Source organism: Ctenopharyngodon idella, chromosome 18 (assembly GCF_019924925.1).
Source record: "Ctenopharyngodon idella isolate HZGC_01 chromosome 18, HZGC01, whole genome shotgun sequence".
Classification (NCBI taxonomy): domain Eukaryota; kingdom Metazoa; phylum Chordata; class Actinopteri; order Cypriniformes; family Xenocyprididae; genus Ctenopharyngodon; species Ctenopharyngodon idella.
In genome coordinates this window covers 25,383,773-25,402,178 of record NC_067237.1, presented here as the reverse complement: position 1 = coordinate 25,402,178, position 18,406 = coordinate 25,383,773, and the positions used below count along the sequence as shown (strand labels likewise).

The window sequence follows — 18,406 nt, the reverse complement described above, 5'->3', positions numbered from 1 at the left end:
GCCCTTACGGAACAAAAATATATGGGGATATACTGCAAAATATAATACGATATATTACATAATACATTTCCATATATGGGAAAACACACATTCATGGAATGAGTTACAATCAGTGGTTACAACAGACTTCTAGTTCCCAGCGTGCTTTGCTTCTGACTGTTAAAGGAGAGTAAATGTTAAAATTACGTGCTATTTCCTGTGTTTTGCTCAATATTGATATAGGGGGAGATCTGTTAGTGTTTAAAGTTGTATTATTTTGGAATTTAAAAGGTTTTCTGGTATGTGTGAGTTTTTGGGGTTACCACTGTGCTGAAGAGTAGAGTCTGAGGTTAGGTTGATGATTGGCTGAACACCATTAAAACTATAAAAACTTTATTTAAGAAGTAACAGCTGTGCATGCTATAGCATAGCGATAGTCTCTTTGGTAGAAGCTTTAGTACATGCAGGTGTGCTTTTGTTAACTAACTTGAAAATACGGAACATTTAAAATGTAAATTATTATGAAATATAAAAAATGTGTTCAATAATATATTGTACCATATATGTGTTTATACTGCATGAGTAAATATATCTGCAATATATTATGTATGCAGTACCATATCTGATCACATATAAATCTATATATTATGAAGTATATTACTGAATATAAAATTACATACATTATGATATATTAGTAAATATATTATCACATATTTTTCAATATATGAAAAGCGGCAATTCCTTATGTATTATTCAATATATTGTAATATATTTACGCAATATATATTTTCTGTATATTTTCAAATATACTGTTAAATCATGTAATATATTGATCATTCATATATAGAGAAATATATTTTCTTTCCATAAGGGAGATAATGGCTGTTCGAATGATGAATTAGGTTGAAAAACCTGAAAAATCAATCAACAGATCAGGGTTATTAAATAACACAACATTTTATGTGATAAATTAATTACGCTCTTTGCTGATTAAATATTTTCATATCGCAAAATGTACAGAGGAAAGCCCTCAAATGAAAATTATTTAAAACATTACATGTATAATTGAACGGACATTTAAAAAAGGGATTTTAAAACATTAAAGTGGTACTTTGAGCTTGAATTTGTTTAGAAAAAATCCTTATTATGAAATTCACATATGGTTAAGGGCAGGGGTTCCCAAACACATTCCTGGAGCCTCCCCAGCACTGCACATTTTGCATGTCTCCTTTGTCTGACACACCCATTTCAGGTCTTGGAGTCTCGTCTAATGAGCTGATGATCTGAATCAGGTGTGTTTGATTAAGGAGACATGGAAAACATGCAGTGTTGGGGAGACTCCAGGAATGTGTTTGGGAACCCCTGGTTTAGGGCATATAATTATTTTTTTTAAATAATAAATTGTACTAAATCAATGTATTGAACTCACAGCCCTAGATAAGAGTGAAGGTTTTTATTGATTGATTTTGTCCGATAGTCAGTTTATTTTCATCTTGTTGATTCCATAATGTTTACTATTCCTCTCTTGAAGCATTGTTTAGCTTTATTCATCTGTTTTCATGGGACAAGCTGCCTAGTCTAAATAATGTTTTTGTACCTAGTCTTTGTGTGTACGCTGCCTCAGGGTGTTGGTGGACCTGCAGGTTTTTGCAGTGTTCTGAAACTCATGTAAACCCGAAAGCTGTTTAAGGGATTAAGGGAAAGTTGGGTCTCTATCAGAGAGCATGGTTTTGTTGGCCATGTTAATGGGAGATGCAGAACCCTAGAATCACACGTCATAGCAGTCTAAAGAACAACACCAGGCCTACAGCGTCAGACCTGAAGTTATGGGTGGTGCTGACGAACGCGTACTAATCCTACCCTTCACTATAACTATAAGCTTAACCTTAACAAATGCAAACCCCAACCAACCACTAATCCTACCCTTAAAGGCAGGGTAATTGTTCCAGAAACATTTTTTGTTATGCTGGTTGAAAGTCTCTTCACATCACGATAGCAAACACTAAGTTAAGTGGTCTAAATATATTTATAAGTATAGGCTATATATTATCTGTGGAAGGCGTAGGACCATAAAATTTTCGTCCAATCAATGCATTCGGTCCGAATGCAATGATACGATGTCCTACCTGCCTGTCAACGTATGTATTTTTATACCTCCACGCACCCTGCTTGTGCAGACATCACACATCATCAGCACAGTTCTTGCTATGCAGAGTTAGACAGACGTCAGTCACCGAGCACCGCAACCCAAACAAGCAGTTCCTCCTGAAACAAAACAATGAGCTTATGCTGCACTCACACCATAACTAATGTAATTTGGAAACATGTGACTTATACTCGGAGCGGTTCGTGACTCAATGTAAAATATTTTTTGGCTCTCTCTCTGTCACCCCGTTCGAGTTCATACTGTGAGTTGTGATCAGAAGTTTTGTTCCTGTGTGAGACCCTGTTTCTATTAACTGTCTAGCTATCTACTCTACTTGCAGCGCATCGCTCAACAAACTAACTATAGTCAAAGCACAATTTCCCGTTTTGTATCAGTATAAATATCCTCTGTGTTTCCTGTATTAAACTGAGAATCAACTGAGCAGCAATCTGGTTTCTCTGTTTCTTATTTAGTTCTCCCACTATAGGGTTTCACGAGATTTGGAGGGGAATTGCAGAAGAAAATCTAACACTGGAATTTATGCATTTTAGTAACAACACTATCAACGCTGAAATGAGTGTGCAGCAGTCAGCTAGTACAGGTCAGTGTTCTTTACTGTAAGTTATTTATGTTTATTAGGGGTTTAAGCCAGGGTGCAAATTACACAATGGCCTTCAGGGGGGTCAATGTTTTTTTTGGGGGTGTGTGTGTGTGTGTGTGTATACATATATATATATATATATATATATATATATATATATATATATATATAAAGCCTATAAACATGAAGTCATTAGCCTAGAGGTGTAGCTGCAATGCCATGACAAAATCATTATGGTTGATTATTGCTCTTAAAATTGTAATGATGATTATTAAGTCGACAAAATTTTTTGGTGGGGAAAAGGCATCATATTCTCGCTACAGACAAAAGCAGCCAAGAACCGTAATGAATTTGTTTATTGCTTTTTTTACGGATTAGTAAAAAAAGAATTAACATTGATTATTTCAGTAGCATAAAAAACAAAATGTTTTTTCAAACTGGGAATATAGCCATTAAATTAAGAAAGCGATTAAAGAACACCGAAGCAGTCCGTGACTTCAGTCTAATGTGAGTTATGCACAGATATAACCTCCCGATTTAAAACTGTCTATACTGCCAAATGAATCTCTTGCATCTTTTTCTGCATTTTGTCGTGTATGATGATAAACGAGAATTCGCGTGAGATTCAGAATTCAGTCAGTGAGCGTGTGCGACCCTCATTAGTCACAGGCATTTGCGCGGTGACTAATCACAACTCCTCTGATTGGACATTGCATTCCTAAACTCAACAAAAATGTGTGTGATTGGTTATAAAGCTCAACACTGCAAACCACACGCGTAAAAGAAAATGACTATAAATATGATGTAACAAACAAATCTACTGTAAATGCAATGCCGCATTTTTCATATTTATAGCTAATGTTTCATTTTACTGGTAGGCTACTTTCTTTTACTTTTCTTTTTTATCCAAGTGCTTAAAGGCCTTAAAGCGCTTGAACCCCATTAATTGCTGCTTGCAGCTATATTTGTTATTGTAATGCTATGTGCTTTGAGACATGAGATAGTTTAAGGCCATCTGTCATGACGCTTTTGTTTGCTCCCTGCTGTATGCGTTCATGTGTTTTGAAGGAGAGGTGGCTTTGGAGAGCTCTGAAGGGAGGGTGGGATCTAATGCTTTCAAAGCTAGCTCGCTATTGCTAGCCTCTCCGAAAATTGCCCACCCTACCTTAAACCAATTATAACAAACTGAGGAACCGCAGAGACCACACGTGACAGCAGTCTGAGGACAACAGCGCCAGGCCACCAGTCTCACGCCGATGTTGGGGTGGAGCGCGGCGTTCGTACAGGATTTTACAGAGCGCGCGCAAGGAAAACACCTGCCAACTAAAGTCTGAACAAATGCTGCCTTCACGTGCTATAGGAAATTTGATAATTCCCACTTCTGAAGTCGAGATTACGTGCTTATCGCATTCAAGTTTTGAGATGAGAGGGCGTTCATGTGCAATTTTCTTTAGCTAGGAAACTCATATTTACGATAATTCCGAGCGCACGTGAAGGAACTGCAGGAACCGTTCAAGATTACGCTGATAAGCCGCTTTCTGGTGTCTAAACGCACAGGGGAAATTAGAATGAATAATGTCGCTCTGTTCACACAAATCATATGACTTTAGATGAACCTTATCTGTCCCTATCGACTAGGATGATCCCTTTGCGAGGCTCTTTTTTCACCATTGTCACTGCATGAAAAAGATAGCCTACATAATTCGAAATTATTTTTTTGTGTTTTCCACAAGAGAGAAAGTCATCCAGGTTTGAAACGACATGAAGGTGAGTAAATACCAGAAATTAAATTTTTGAGTGAACCCTTAATGAACTCATTAAGTTAAAGGGACGAGCTGTTCAAAAAGCAACTGGTTGTTCTTCAGGGTACAAACAACCAGAATCTTGTCTTCCCTTTTACCCGTTTTCAGTCATAGAACGCAGACAAACCAATGACAGAGGAAGAGAAAACCCCACTGGTTATCCACGCGCGCTGCCCACCCCCTGCCTTTACAGAAAGCCAACATTATCCATCTGTCACTTACAGTTGCTCAGCACACGTATCATTTGGTTGATATAGGTGGGCTGACTCGAGAACCACAGGACTATCTGAATAGCAACTTTACTGGATCGAGTCCATGCGTGTTTTATTGGGGAATATTTAAGCACATCGTGAATGGTAAGAGATCCGTGGATCGTCCTCTCGTCAGTGTACGTTCCGGTCTAAATGCTTTCATCATGTTTTTATAAATGTTTTGTGTCTGCCGTGTGAATTATGCTTGTAATATTGATCATACTAACTTCTAGGCTGCAAATGCATTTGATAAAGCCTCTCCCGATCGGAGCTTGGGCAAGAAGTTGTGTCAGCGGAGGCTGTGTGGCAAGTGATGCTCATGACAGATGTAGCTGGATCCTGTCTTTTAAAACTAATCTAGAAATGTAAACTGCGAATAGCTCTGTCCTGAATCTAATCAGTGGCATGTAAACTAATTTATATACCAGTAAGATGCTTGTAAATTATGTATTAGTTATTTGTGTAATGTCTTGTTGAAAGAGTTAAGTATGATTCGTTTTATAAGTGTAATAAGATAAAATATTTAATGCATTTTATAATCACTTTACAGTCTTAAAACTATGTGTAAAATATTATGCATTGTACCTTGTTCCAGCTATCAGACATGCTCTAATATCTATTGCAAACCAGGCTAAACTGCACTGCCAGTCTTATCTGGTCTCCAAACCTGATCTTACGGTTTCTGTTGACTCGTTTTAGAGGGGTTTTGAGTACTTTTCAGCAGGTTAGGTTTGGAGATCATGAATACTAACTTAGTCAGTCTATGAGACTGATCTTAAATCAGCTATGACCAGCAAACCAGCCGAAAACCAGCAAAAACTGTAAACCATTTTAGGCTAATAATGCACTATAGACATTTTGATGGTTATTTATTGAGCGATACTGTATTTATGCTTTTTGGGATATTATGGATTTGTCGCTCACATTAGTGTCTTGCCTATAGCTATATTGACCATAGACACGCATTAACCTTGAAATATACTGTGCCTGTAGGCATATAGACACATGGAGAGAGTTTAAACATATAAATAACGTATGTTCTTCCACATACCTTAGAATCCTGCATATCTCTCTAGTCTTGTATTAAAGGCACAATATGTAGGATTTTTGGATTAAAATATAAAAAATAAAAAAAACTAGAACACTGATATATATTTTGTTGACTTGTGTATGTACATTATCCCAAATGTTTCCAAGAATGTTTAAATCCAGAGAAATAAGCAATTTTTAACCAGGACGTGGACGTGTCCGACTGTCCGTGCATTGCCTATCAGTGACGTCATACCCGCGTTACCCTTGATTTCTGGTTTTATTTTGTAGAAACCATGGAAACACTAAAGACGCTTTAATTTATTACATGTTTTATTAGGCAAGGGAACAACTGTTTCGTTATATTTATAGACAGAAAACTAATTGTTATATAGCTCAACAAGTTTAGTCTTATTGTTTGAATCTCGTTTTCTTGATTTTCCGCGAGTACCATGCTTTTACCATGCCTCAGAAAAAAACACTATTTTGTCAAGTAGCAAACATTTATTATTAATTATTATTATTATTATTTTTAGTAACAGTAATATAGCATTTTCTCCATCATACAATTCGTTTGTATTTAATTGCATGCCATTATCAGCAAAAGCCATCCAGCATTTATTAATATGATATTCTAAAATTGATATAGCTTACTATATGTGAGGCAACAAGTGTCTCACAGCGTTTGGCAGCAACACACTCAAATGTATCTAAACAAACTGCGTTACCTCATACGCTTGACCGGAAGAAGCGGAAGCAGCAACTGTGGCATAATACAAGTTCCGCTGCTGTCGAACCATGTGTCGCTATGTGCCCCGCTCTGCTTCATACTACAGTAACATTAATAATCTCATCCATGTACAAGATTTCTGCCCAGGTCCCATCCCGATTCTTTTCCACCGGCTGTGAGGTGAAGACGACATCTCCCAAGATTCCACGCTCAAACTCGGCTTCATCAAGCTATGCCTTTGTTTTGAATAGGCGACCTCTAGCGGCGAAAAATCTACATATTGTGCCTTTAAAGTGTTAGTTCACCCAAAAATCTAAATTCTGTCATTAATTACTCACCCTCATGTCGTTCCACACCAGTAAGACCTTCGTTCATCTTCGGAATGCAAATTAAGATATTTTTCATAAAATCCGATGGCTCAGAGAGGCCTGCGTTGCCAGCAAGACAGTTAACACTTTTAGTGCTCAGAAAGCTACTAAAGACGTATTTAAAACAGTTCATGTGACTACAGTGATTCAACCCTAATGTTATGAAGTGACGAGAATACTTTTTGTGCACTAAAAAAAACAAAATAAGGACTTTATTCAACAATATCTAGTGATGGGAGAGTTCAAAACACTGCTTCTTGAAGCTTCGAAGCTTAACAATTTTTTTGTTTCAAATCAGTGGTTCGAAGCATGAAAGTCACGTGATTTCAGTAAACGAGGCTTCGTTACATCATAAGTGTTTCGAAATTTCAATAGTTCGTGTGACTTTGGCAGTTTCATTTACGCTCCGAACCACTGATTCAAAACAAAAGATTTGTAAAGCTTCGAAGCTTCACGAAGCAGTGTTTTGAACTTGCCTATCACTAGATATTGTTGAATAAAGTCCTTATTTTGTTTTTTTTTTGAGCACAAAAAGTATTCTCGTCACTTCATAACATTAAGGTTGAATCACTGTAGTCACATGAACTGTTTTAAATACGTCTTTAGTAGCTTTCTGGGCATTGAAAGTGTTAATTGTTATGCTGGCAATGCAGGCCTCACTGAGCCATCGGACTTAATTAGTGTTCCGAAGATGAACGAAGGTCTTACTGGTGTGGAACGATATGAGGATGAGTAATTAATGACAGAATTTTCATTTTGGAGTGAACTAACCCTTTAACATCTATCTTAATAGTAAATTTGCAATTGAATAAATCCACTTGCTTTTCATAAAAACAAACATTATAAAGTCTTTTCATTCCTGTGATTCAATTCAGAGCGGTCAAAAAATGTGCTATAGACGTACCATTGTGTTGAGAACTTGGCAAAACATTGGTTTTGCTTAACATTTTTTGGCAGGATGTAAACTTGAGTTTTATATTGTGGCGAGTTTGAATTCCTGTACTCCAAAGTTTTCAAATATTTAATTCATTCTCCAACTATACTCATTTATTAGGTAAGGTGAAAGCATAACTTTTTTCCCTCTTTCTCACCTTTGGAGACATTAACTTGATGAGTTTTTAAAAACAGATTAATATATTCACAGCAAGGTCAAGAGACCCAAAGACATTTACAGGGGAGAAATGTGACAGAGTCATAGATATCAATTTTCTTTCAGTATAGCACTCTCATGTCTGATAGTGCATGATTGTGCTGGTGGCTTGATTGTGTTGGTCGATGTGGCTGGAGCGATTTTGTCAAATGGCAGAGAAAGCTAATCGTAGCTCTCAGTGTGCACACTGATGGAAATAAATTTTACCCCTACATTCCATATTCCCAATGTGGTAATCAGTTTGTTGAATGAAAAAGCAGAATCATAAGAGAGTTTATTGTAAGAGACAACCCTGAAAATCCTGTAAATGGTATGAAAAGAGCCGCAGCCAATGAGGCTTTCAAGTTCGCAGTGATTGAAGAGAGAAAGGCTGTCTTACTGCAGTATAGACGCTGAAGCATATTGAATTAGATTTGATTCTTTTTTTATTATTTCAGGAGCCATCATAATGTGTTCTTGTTAAATGAAAGTGTAGTTATGTCAGAAAACATGAGTCGACCCAACCAGAGGTTCAAAAAAAATATGACATACAGCTGTAAGTTGAATAAATTCAATACATTGATCGTCACAGACAAAAAACAGTCTGATCAATCTCTTGATGGGGCTTGACTGTTTTAATAAAACAGCTCTTTTGTGCCAATAGCGTATATAACTTTTTCCGTATATAACTGTTTATAAAGTTTCCATACGTTTTTTACAGCATTGCCATAGTAGAACCAATTTTGGTTCCTCAAAGATTTTTCACTGAATAGTTCTTAAAAGAGCATTTTTTTCTTAGTTTGGAAAACATATTTAAAAATCTAAAGAACCCTTTTCCACTATAAAGAACTTTTGTGGAATGGAAAGTTCATGGATGTTAAAGATTCTTCACGGAACCATAAATACCAATAAAGAACCTTTATTTTTAAGATTGTACTACTGCAGTGGCAACTAGCCCCTCTCAGGGACTAATGGAGAGCACAAGGAAACCACCTCATTGAATGCTCAATTAGCAGGCCAGCAAGAGCTTTTTCATGCAAAGTTCAAGGAACCTGAGGCAACCGACATGGCTGTTCATTGATAAGGAGTTTGTTGAGTGCTTGATTGTCGTATCAGTAAATGTATGCCCTAACAATGTGTTTGAAATTCTGAAAACGTCCAAAATTGCCATGCTACATTTTTGTCTGACATGGCTGTTAATCTATATTAGCTGCAGAAGAGAATATATAATATGGCATTTCTGCTTCTTACTTTTCTTCATACAAAATCACTGATACCACAGACCATATTATTTCATGGAATAATTGTACTTGGAGGCCATCACTGCCAATTTTGTGCCACCTATGATTGATGAAATGGTTCTTAAGGGCTTACTTGAGAGAAACATGTGGCAACATACATCACAGCTAAAATAGGTACTGCATTATTTAAGATAGTGTTTTTCATCATTTGAAGAGAAATGAGACTGCGATGAGAGAGGCACAGAATATGTTGCAGATATTGCATTTCTAATAGCAACACCTCAACCAGCATGAACTGAAAACTGTAGCAACACATTGATTTGGAGCAGGTTTTGGGCAATTTGAAAGTGGAACGTTTTTTCAGCTGAGGAAAGACCAACTAGCTTGGGTTGTCATCTGTGACTAACACTGAGATGCCATTCTAAAAGTTTTGAATTGAATTTTAGGCATTCAGAGGTAGAGGAATTCACATTGCTGTATTGAAGCACATGCTAATGGGCTTCCACCTCTCTAATCTCACAGAGCCAGACCTTTGACAAAATGACAAAAGGTCTAGTCCACATCACAGCCTATTCTGGCCAAGAACTGCTTGCTTGGACAGGAACAGTGTTATTTTAAGATCACTGAGATACTACACTGCCCGGCCATAAAAAAAAAGTCGCTGTTTGGATTTTAATAGGCAAATACTTAAGAGTCTATGGATGGATCATTATTACAGTGATTATTATGTTTTTAGCATGTCATATGTTTGGCAACGGTTCTTTTAACCCTAAAAGATGGAGTGTGTAGCTTTTCATTTCTTAAACAACCATGTACTAAGATGTATCTTGGCCATATTCCAGGATGACAATGTCAAGATTCATCAGGCTCAAATTGTGAAAGAATTGTTGGGAGGGAGCATGAAAAATCATTTTCACACATGAATTGACACTGACCTTAACCTCAGTGCAAGTTTTTGGGATGTGCCGGAGGAGACTTTACAGAGTGCTCACCTCTTGCATTGTCAATACAATATCTTGACCAAAAATGATGCACCTCTCGATGGAAATAAATGTTGTGATGTTATTTCCATCAAGAGGTGCATCAATTTTTAGAATTTTTAGAATTTTAGAATTTAGAACGGTTTTCACAGGATGAATCTTGAGTTCGTAAGCTTTCGAATGATATATAGTTTGTCAACATTAGATCAGGGTATGTATAGAATATAATTGTTTTAAACATGCAGTGGCAAATGGGCCTACCGGTGGGCCAGTGACAGTTAACAGGTTAAGAAATGAAAAGCTACACACCATTGGCAAACGCATAACATGCTAGAAACATAATAATCACTGTAATAATGATCCATTCATAGATTCTTAAGTATTTGCCTATTAAAATCCAAACAGCGATTTTTTTTTTTTTTTTTTTTTGGCTGGGCAGTGTATTATAGTTTTTTTATGTTATTATTTTTATATTTTCCATCTTCATTTTATGTAAAGCAACATGTTAGTGTTTTTACATGCTCTTACACCACAATGATAGAATAATAGGCAAATTTGGCAAACTATTTGAATTATTTATTACCCAGATGTATCAACCTGGTACCTTGTAAACACAAATTTGTTTCCTGGTGGACTAATCTATCAGATTAGAGCTTGACAGATCAAGCGAGAGCTACTGTACATGCATCAGGTATTTGGTCAGCGAAATGACTCGGTGGTCTGTGGGTGTGCCATTTCAGCCTCATATGAGCCTCAAAAATCATTCTGCTGTCAACTATTAAAAAGCAATTTATTTCACACTAGTCAAGGTGACAGAAATGGCCATTGTTACTGTGGTTTAGGTTATGGTTTTACACTTATTTAAATATGGAAATAGTATGGTAATAGGGCCAAGTAGCCTCTGTGATTGTGAGAATGATCAAATGTTTAAAATATGTAATAAAGTCCCAATTCCAAACAACTTCTTGTTTAGGCTTTACCTCCCACAATAATAATGCATCTCACATCTACCTATTTGAAATGAAACTCCACAAGCACTCAGTGTAATGATTATCAAATGCAGAGCAGACACACTATTTGCAATTTGGTGCATACTTAAAACAAGTCTTCTTGAAATGCACTTGCATTAAAGTCTAAAAAAAACAACAAAGAAGGTGTCATCCTTCCAGAATGCTATATAGGTTATTATAGTAAATAAAAGCCATGTAAAATAAAAGTAAATGTAAGTGTTCATGCTTGCTTTCCTCACAGAGTGAAGAATGTGATGGTGACGGAGCAGTATGGAGTGCTCATGGAAGACTTTACTGCTGCTCGTGTGCACATCCTTGGGAGTGCAGTACACTGCCATCCGCTCCCTTCATGACTCCTTCAGTGGCCCATGCCAAGACTCCGCCCACTGCCAAGGACGACAGGGTAAAGGTGAGTCACTGTCCTGTAACACGAAGCATTAGATTTTCACAATGACATTTAACATAGTATGAGCTTCCTGCAGAATAGTACTTTCACTCTCAGAATGGAAAATTAAATTTGGAAGTGGAAATGTGTGGTTTTTATTCAAATCGTATCAGGTTTACAATACCCTACTAATGGATTTTATTTACATGCATTTTTATTAACTAATCAACTAGGTTTTCCATGATCTAAATCTGGGGTGGTTCCTTAAAGTCCCCCTGTGGTGAAAATCAAATTTTTTAATGTTGTTTATACGTCTATGTCTATATGCTTTAAGACAAACCATGTGCAAATTCATAAGTTAACAGTTAACACCATTGTATTTTCTCTTTAAAACTGCAGTGATCTAAAGACAGTTTCAAAAACGTGGTTTGAAATCACTGGTGTTTGTGACCAATCACGTCAACGTGGCGGCAGGCTTTAGCATATCATTATCTGACCGCACAAGGGTGTCTCAAAAGAAGCCAGGTTATCCTGTTTTTTGTTTTTTTTTCTGTTGATATGAGAAATCTGGTAGATTTTACAATATAGTGGGTGTATTACAATGCTATGATGAACTATAATGCCTTTCTCCACTGAAGTTGTTCAAAGCGTTTCTAAGGATATTGAGATTTTGAAGGCAGTTGTCTGACTCTGAGATGAAGAACGGGAACATGGTTTGTGTAATATTAGCAACACATTATTAGCTGTTTGATAATCACGCAAAAGGCTAATCATATTAGTTACCGTTGTGTGTCCGACTTTGTAAAAAGCAATACCATTGTGCAGTGTTTACCTCAGTAAGTTTATTGAGTTGATCTCTGAGCTCGTGCGAGTGAGTGGAGGCGGGGCTAATTATCATATTCATAGATCCACGTATACTAAATGAGGCAAGAGTGTAGAGTTACATTCAAGCTATTTTAATGGATTAGTTCACTTTCAAATGAAAATTACACCAAACTTTACTCACCTTCAAGCCATCCTAGTTGTATATGACTTTCTTCTTTCTGATGAACACAACTGGAGATATTTTAATAAATTTCCTGACGCATCCGAGCTTAAAAAAGTGCTTCCATCATAAACATACTCCACACAGTTCCGGTGGCTTAATAAAGGCCTTCTGAAGCGAAGCGATGCGTTTATGAAAAAAATAAATAAATAATTTTTAACAAGTTATGAAGTAAAATATCTAGCTTGGGCCAGAACGGCTTCCTTATTCAAGTTACGAAGAAAGTGTAAACTGGCGTGGCGTCAGTTAAAGGATTAGTTCACTTTTAAATAAACTTTTGCTGATAATTTACTCACCCCCATGTCATCCAAGATGTCCATGTCTTTCTTTCTTCAGTCGAAAAAAAAAAGGTTTTTGATGAAAACTTTCCAGGATTTTTCTCCATATAATGGGCTTCAATGGACACCAAACGGTTGAAGGTCCAAATGACAGTTTCAGTGCAGCTTCAAAGGGCTTTAAACGATACCAGACGAAGAATAAGGGTCTTATCTAGCGAAACCATCGGTCATTTTCGAAAAAAATACAACTGTATATGCTTTATATAAACAAACGTTCGCCTTCTAAGTGCCTCCGCCAAAACCGCATTTTTGTATTCTCCAAAAAGCTTACGCTGTATGTCCTACGCCTTCCCTATTCAACTTACGGAAAAAATGTAACTGGCGCTGCGTTCGTTCTGTAAGTAGAATAGGGAAGACGTAGGACATACAGCGTAAACTTTTTGGAGAATACGGAAATGCGGTTTTGGCGGAAGCACGTTCGCCGTTTGTTTATATAAAGCATATACAGTTGTATTTTTTTCGAAAATTACCGATCGTTTCGCTAGATAAGACCCTTATTCCTCGTCTGGTATCGTTTAAAGCCCTTTGAAGCTGCACTGAAACTGTCATTTGGACCTTCAACCGTTTGGTGTCCATTGAAGTCCATTATATGGAGAAAAATCCTGGAATGTTTTCATCAAAAACCTAAAAAATTTTTCAACTGAGGAAAGAAAGATATGGACATCTTGGATGACATGAGGGTGAGTAAATTATCAGCAAAAGTTTATTTAAAAGTGAACTAATCCTTTAAGCTTTTTCTGTAAGTCGAATAGGGAAGCCGTAGGACCAGAACATATATCTAAAAAGCCTTTTATAGGAATATTTACGTAAACTTCCGACACAGGGAGTTTTTAAAGCCACATAGCTCAAAAACTGCAGTGACCCATCTGTGATGTGTCCTCAATTTCATCTGCATTCAGGTCCAAGTGCCAGGATGCATTTTAGACACAGTGTAAGCCCTCCATTAAATTATAGTTTGCATAGAGACTTAAATTCAATTAAAATTCATGTTTGGTTATGGATGTAGCTTTAGCTGGTTTGACAAGATTATCCTGAAGGATCCGAATGGTATTCTCTCTATAGGCTTATCTCTCTCAGGTCATCACTTCTGTAATGAGTGAGTTTGTAAGGAAAGAAATTAGCAGAGAACTGTTAGAAATGCAACCTGGAAATTCCCCCCTCATCCACTGTAAGGAGCAAGAGATGGAATATCAATAATTAATTCTACAATTATCTCATCATTAATCTACCGTAATATGTCCTCACGGACCAGCTGTTTGCACTTCCAGCAAGCGTCGACTCGCACAACCTAATGTGCCACGCGCAATCAGTCTCTCATCAGCCGTAATTACAAGCGTTATCAGTCTCTCCCACCCCTCTGCTATATATAGTAATTGTTCATTTTGAGCAAAAGTCACATCATCTTTTTTCATATGTGAGGAAATGCAGTCATTGTTCATATTTCAGTTTTATATGTTTTTTTTTTCACATGCTCCACAATGGTGAAATGATTACCATCGCAGAAGGAGGCAATCCAAGTCTTCAAAACAACATTATTATTGCTGTACATTTTCTCTCTGCAGTAAGAATAGGCTTCTGAATTGCACTTTATTAAAGTTTTTGTTAAATTTAAACTTTTTTTAACTAAAGCTCCAGGTATTTTCTTACCCAAATAACTGATTGATTAAAGATGAAGCTGAACTAATTGGGTCTTTTGTGGCCCTATAATGTCCTCTGTGGTTTCAGAGTGCTGTATTATCTCACTTTTCTCGCTTCTCTTCCCCAGAGCAGAGATGGAAATCTCTCTGCGATGACAGCCATGTCCCTGCTGAGACTAGCGCTGCCACCGCTCGGAAGCACATCCTTCTGTTTGCGCAAACCCGTAGTGGCTCCTCCTTTACCGGACAGCTTTTCAATCAACATCCTGGCATATTTTATGTTTTTGAGCCTCTTTATCATGTGCAACAGGCCTTTACCAATTCTAGTAGCCGCCTACAAAGGGCTTTGGATGGCAGGGCTCTTCTGGGGGCCTACCGAGACCTCCTACTCAATCTCTACAACTGTGACTTCAGCTTCCTGGAGAGCTACATTCGCCCTGAACCACAGGATCACATGACTGGGGCCTTTTTCCGCCGCAGCTCCAGCCACGCCCTGTGTACGCCGCCTGTCTGCCAGGAGGGTGGCAAGGAGATTCTAGCAGGGCAACCGGATGAAACCTGGTGCCCGAAAAAGTGCCAGGCGTTAAACCTCACTCTAGCCTCTCAAGCTTGCCAAGCACGAAGCCATGTGGCCATAAAAACAGTTCGTATCCCAGAGGTAGGCGACCTACGCACGCTGTCAGAAGACCCCCGTTTAGATTTGAGAATCATCCATTTGGTGAGAGACCCCCGAGCCATTCTCGCCTCCCGCATGACTGCTTTTGCTGGCAAATTCAGGGCCTGGAAGATCTGGAACGCCACTGGCCGCCAACCGCGGTATGTGGACCTGACGCAGATAACGAGGACGTGCAGAGATATCGAGTATTCTGTAGAGACCGGCTTGCAGAAACCCTCATGGCTGAGGGGGAGGTATCTATTGGTGCGTTATGAAGACTTGGCCTTGAATCCTGAGGAAAAGGTCAAGGAGATATACAGATTTCTGGGGCTGGACCTTCATCAAAAAGTTCTCACATGGATTGCTCATAACACTAATGGCACTGTCCCGTCCTCTTCAGAGTGGAACTATAAGTACTCCACCACAAGAGATTCTAAAGCCACAGCTCAGAGTTGGAGAGTACATCTGAACTTTGACATTGTTAAGACAGTTCAATCTTTGTGTAACAGAACTCTTTCCCTACTAGGCTATAAGCCTGTCCAGTCTGTAGATGAACTGAGGAATATAACAAAACGTTTAATGGAGCCCAGGACATAGTGAAGTTAACTTTTATGTGAACTACTGATTCATTTGAAAGACACTTTTATCCAAAGCGACTTATAATGGATACATTGAACCAAACAGGGCTCACAGGTCCCATCAAAGTATATTTGGTTACATAATATTGTGTTAATTGCTTTTCATATTTTTTTATTTGTTTTGACAACTTGCATACATGCCATGTAAATGCATGCCACGTTATGGATACTACTTTGGGGAAAATTTTGCTCATGAATAATAATTAGGTTATGATTATGATGCTTGGTAACTTTCCTTAAAGGCATCATTTCGTCAAAAATGAAAATCATTTACCCATGTTTTTCTAAACCTCTATGACTTTTTCTTTTTTTGGAACATAAGATATGGATTTTCATGTAATAGAAATCAGTAGTAACAAAAAAAAAATTGGTTACCAACATTTTTCAAAATATCTTATTTTGCGTCATACGGGTTTGAAAAAATGATGACAGAATTTTCATTTTTGGGTGAACTATGCCTTTAAGCGACTGGTCACATGAAGTAATTAATATTCATGAGTCAGGACTTTAGAATAGCATGATGCTAAAAGAGCATACATGCCTATCATTTTCAGCCTGTAAATATGCATTTATATGATCAAAGAACCACTACCGACAAAAGCACAGCAGATGAAGAGCATGTGTTATCTGGACGAGCCCATTTATGGCCTTAAGTATGAATGTTGATCAGCAAACATGTCCTTACAACCCCATAAACAGTCGAGCAGAGATCTAAAATGACTGAAATGCCACTCAGCGTCATTGAAAACCCATCTATGTTCTTCTTAAAAGCAAAGTCCCTAATAAAATCAAGTCAGCACAGAAGGTCGTGTTTAGTGTAAATCACTGGCAGACAGTTCAATGTGTTTCCATCCACTGAAGTCCTCAAATTATTTAGACGCCCCAACTTCAAAAATGATCTGTCTCTGATGGCATTTGGGAATTTGTGAATCGGAGTCAGGGAGTAATTCTAAGTGCATTGTCAACATTAGGAAAAGCACTTTGGAGCTATGAAGCCACTTTGCAATTTGTGGATAACATATGAAATTATACAAATCAAAATCCTGATTTAATTATGTTATCTCCTGTTCACAGGGTCCCCTTGAGGTTGAGAATTTGGCTGCAGCCCATTTGATCCCTTGGGTTAATGTGGATCTGCTAATTACTATTTTAGTTCATATCATGGATTAAGTTACTAAATCCATGAACACATGGTATTTTGGAAGGCGGGGTTTAAGTACCAATACTCAAATTCTCAAAAGTTGTTTTGAGAATAGAAATGCAGATATTATGAGGTGTGGGAATGTGGAATTGTGCCAGTCTTTAGCCTTAAATGCTCTTGAATTTCATGATGTCTTGGTAACTTTGTGTTGTCGTTCATGCCATCCTGTCTATTAAGCAATTCATTAATTCTAAGTGAATCATGCCCTTAAGCGCAAACACTTTTACATATTGGACAAATGCTGTGTAAACAACTGTTACTCATCTCAGGTATATGATGATTAAATGCAATTCTTCAGCCGCACTGCCAGTTAATAAATATGCAGATAAAAGAGAAAATCTATGGTGAACTAAATTATTCCTCATTACCTTTATTTTGTTTCAGCCCTTTGGAATCTGTGGTTCATAATGATACATAATGTGTTTGTTTCATTTAGTTATTTATGACAAATTATTTATTTATGAAAAAGGTACAGAATTATGCAGGACACTCTGTGACTGGTGTAGCAGTATTAATGATTGGTTTGAATGCTTATTTGTCTATATGTATGCTTTCTATGTAATACACAAACATATTGACCTGCCTTTTTATGAATAATTAAGCAGGACTGGTGACAAATAGAAATGAATTGGAAGCACTGGTTTTGATGTAGGTGTTTGCTACTTCTGTATAGTATTTTCTATGGTCTGATATTCTCATCAGTTTTCTACTTTCTTTTAATACTTGACATTTTTGGTGTTCTGCTGAGGCTGAAGCATTGGTGAAGTGCTGATAACCTTTTCAACGTCAGCAGTCCAGCTTCAGCTTGGAAACCAAAAAAGTGATTACCAAGGGATATGGCCATGGTTCAGACTCTGTTTTTGACAGTTCATTTTGTTTTTAAAGCAGGAATGCCTGGCAATGCTGGCATTAATATATTTAGGGGATGATATTGGCTTGATGATAGTATTGCCTACTATTTCTTCACATATTGTTATAGGCACAAGAACACAAAATCATCAAAATAAATAAACTAGGCCTAAAATTAGAATAACTATGCAAACTCTATGCAAACTGAATATCTATCTGTCTATCTATCTATCTATCTATCTATCTATCTATCTATCTATCTACCCAGCAAGCAATTTTATGTCTAAAAGACGTCTAATAGCCGTCAAAACACAGCCCTGACGTCTAGGCTAAAACAAGGCAAAATTTGGGCTGTCAGTGAAAAATCTAATAGATGTCTAACCATAACCCAA

At 37.3% G+C, this 18,406-nt stretch overlaps 1 protein-coding gene and 1 long non-coding RNA gene across 4 annotated transcripts; one reads left to right on the top strand and one right to left on the bottom strand.

The window, feature by feature from the left end:
• Nucleotides 1-3,827: 3,827 nt before the first annotated feature.
• Nucleotides 3,828-17,662, top strand: si:ch73-62b13.1 (Carbohydrate sulfotransferase 1-like). 3 transcript variants are annotated; one of them, XM_051870673.1, is made up of 3 exons: nt 3,828-4,493; nt 11,508-11,675; nt 14,800-17,662. In XM_051870673.1, exons 2-3 carry the CDS (start codon nt 11,537-11,539, stop codon nt 15,921-15,923), a joined length of 1,263 nt encoding a protein of 420 aa, XP_051726633.1. In that variant the 5' UTR covers nt 3,828-4,493; nt 11,508-11,536; the 3' UTR covers nt 15,924-17,662. The 3 variants fall into 3 exon arrangements, with proteins under 3 accessions (XP_051726633.1, XP_051726631.1, XP_051726632.1); XM_051870671.1 differs by lacking the exon at nt 3,828-4,493 and adding an exon at nt 4,548-4,884; XM_051870672.1 differs by lacking the exon at nt 3,828-4,493 and having other exon boundaries at nt 10,022-11,675.
• Nucleotides 11,551-14,779, bottom strand: LOC127499951 (uncharacterized). The gene is made up of 4 exons (XR_007926225.1): nt 14,264-14,779; nt 12,658-12,807; nt 12,484-12,568; nt 11,551-11,688 (listed from the first exon to the last, which is right to left on the bottom strand). It is a non-coding gene; the product is annotated as an uncharacterized LOC127499951 (long non-coding RNA).
• Nucleotides 17,663-18,406: the final 744 nt, after the last annotated feature.

Coding starts and splice junctions, on each gene's coding strand:
- si:ch73-62b13.1 (XM_051870673.1), top strand. CDS start 11,537: ATGGAGTGCTCATGGAAGACTTTACTGCTGCTCGTGTGCACATCCTTG. Junction 11,676..14,799: donor CCAAGGACGACAGGGTAAAG/GTGAGTCACTGT, acceptor TCTCTTCCCCAG/AGCAGAGATGGAAATCTCTC.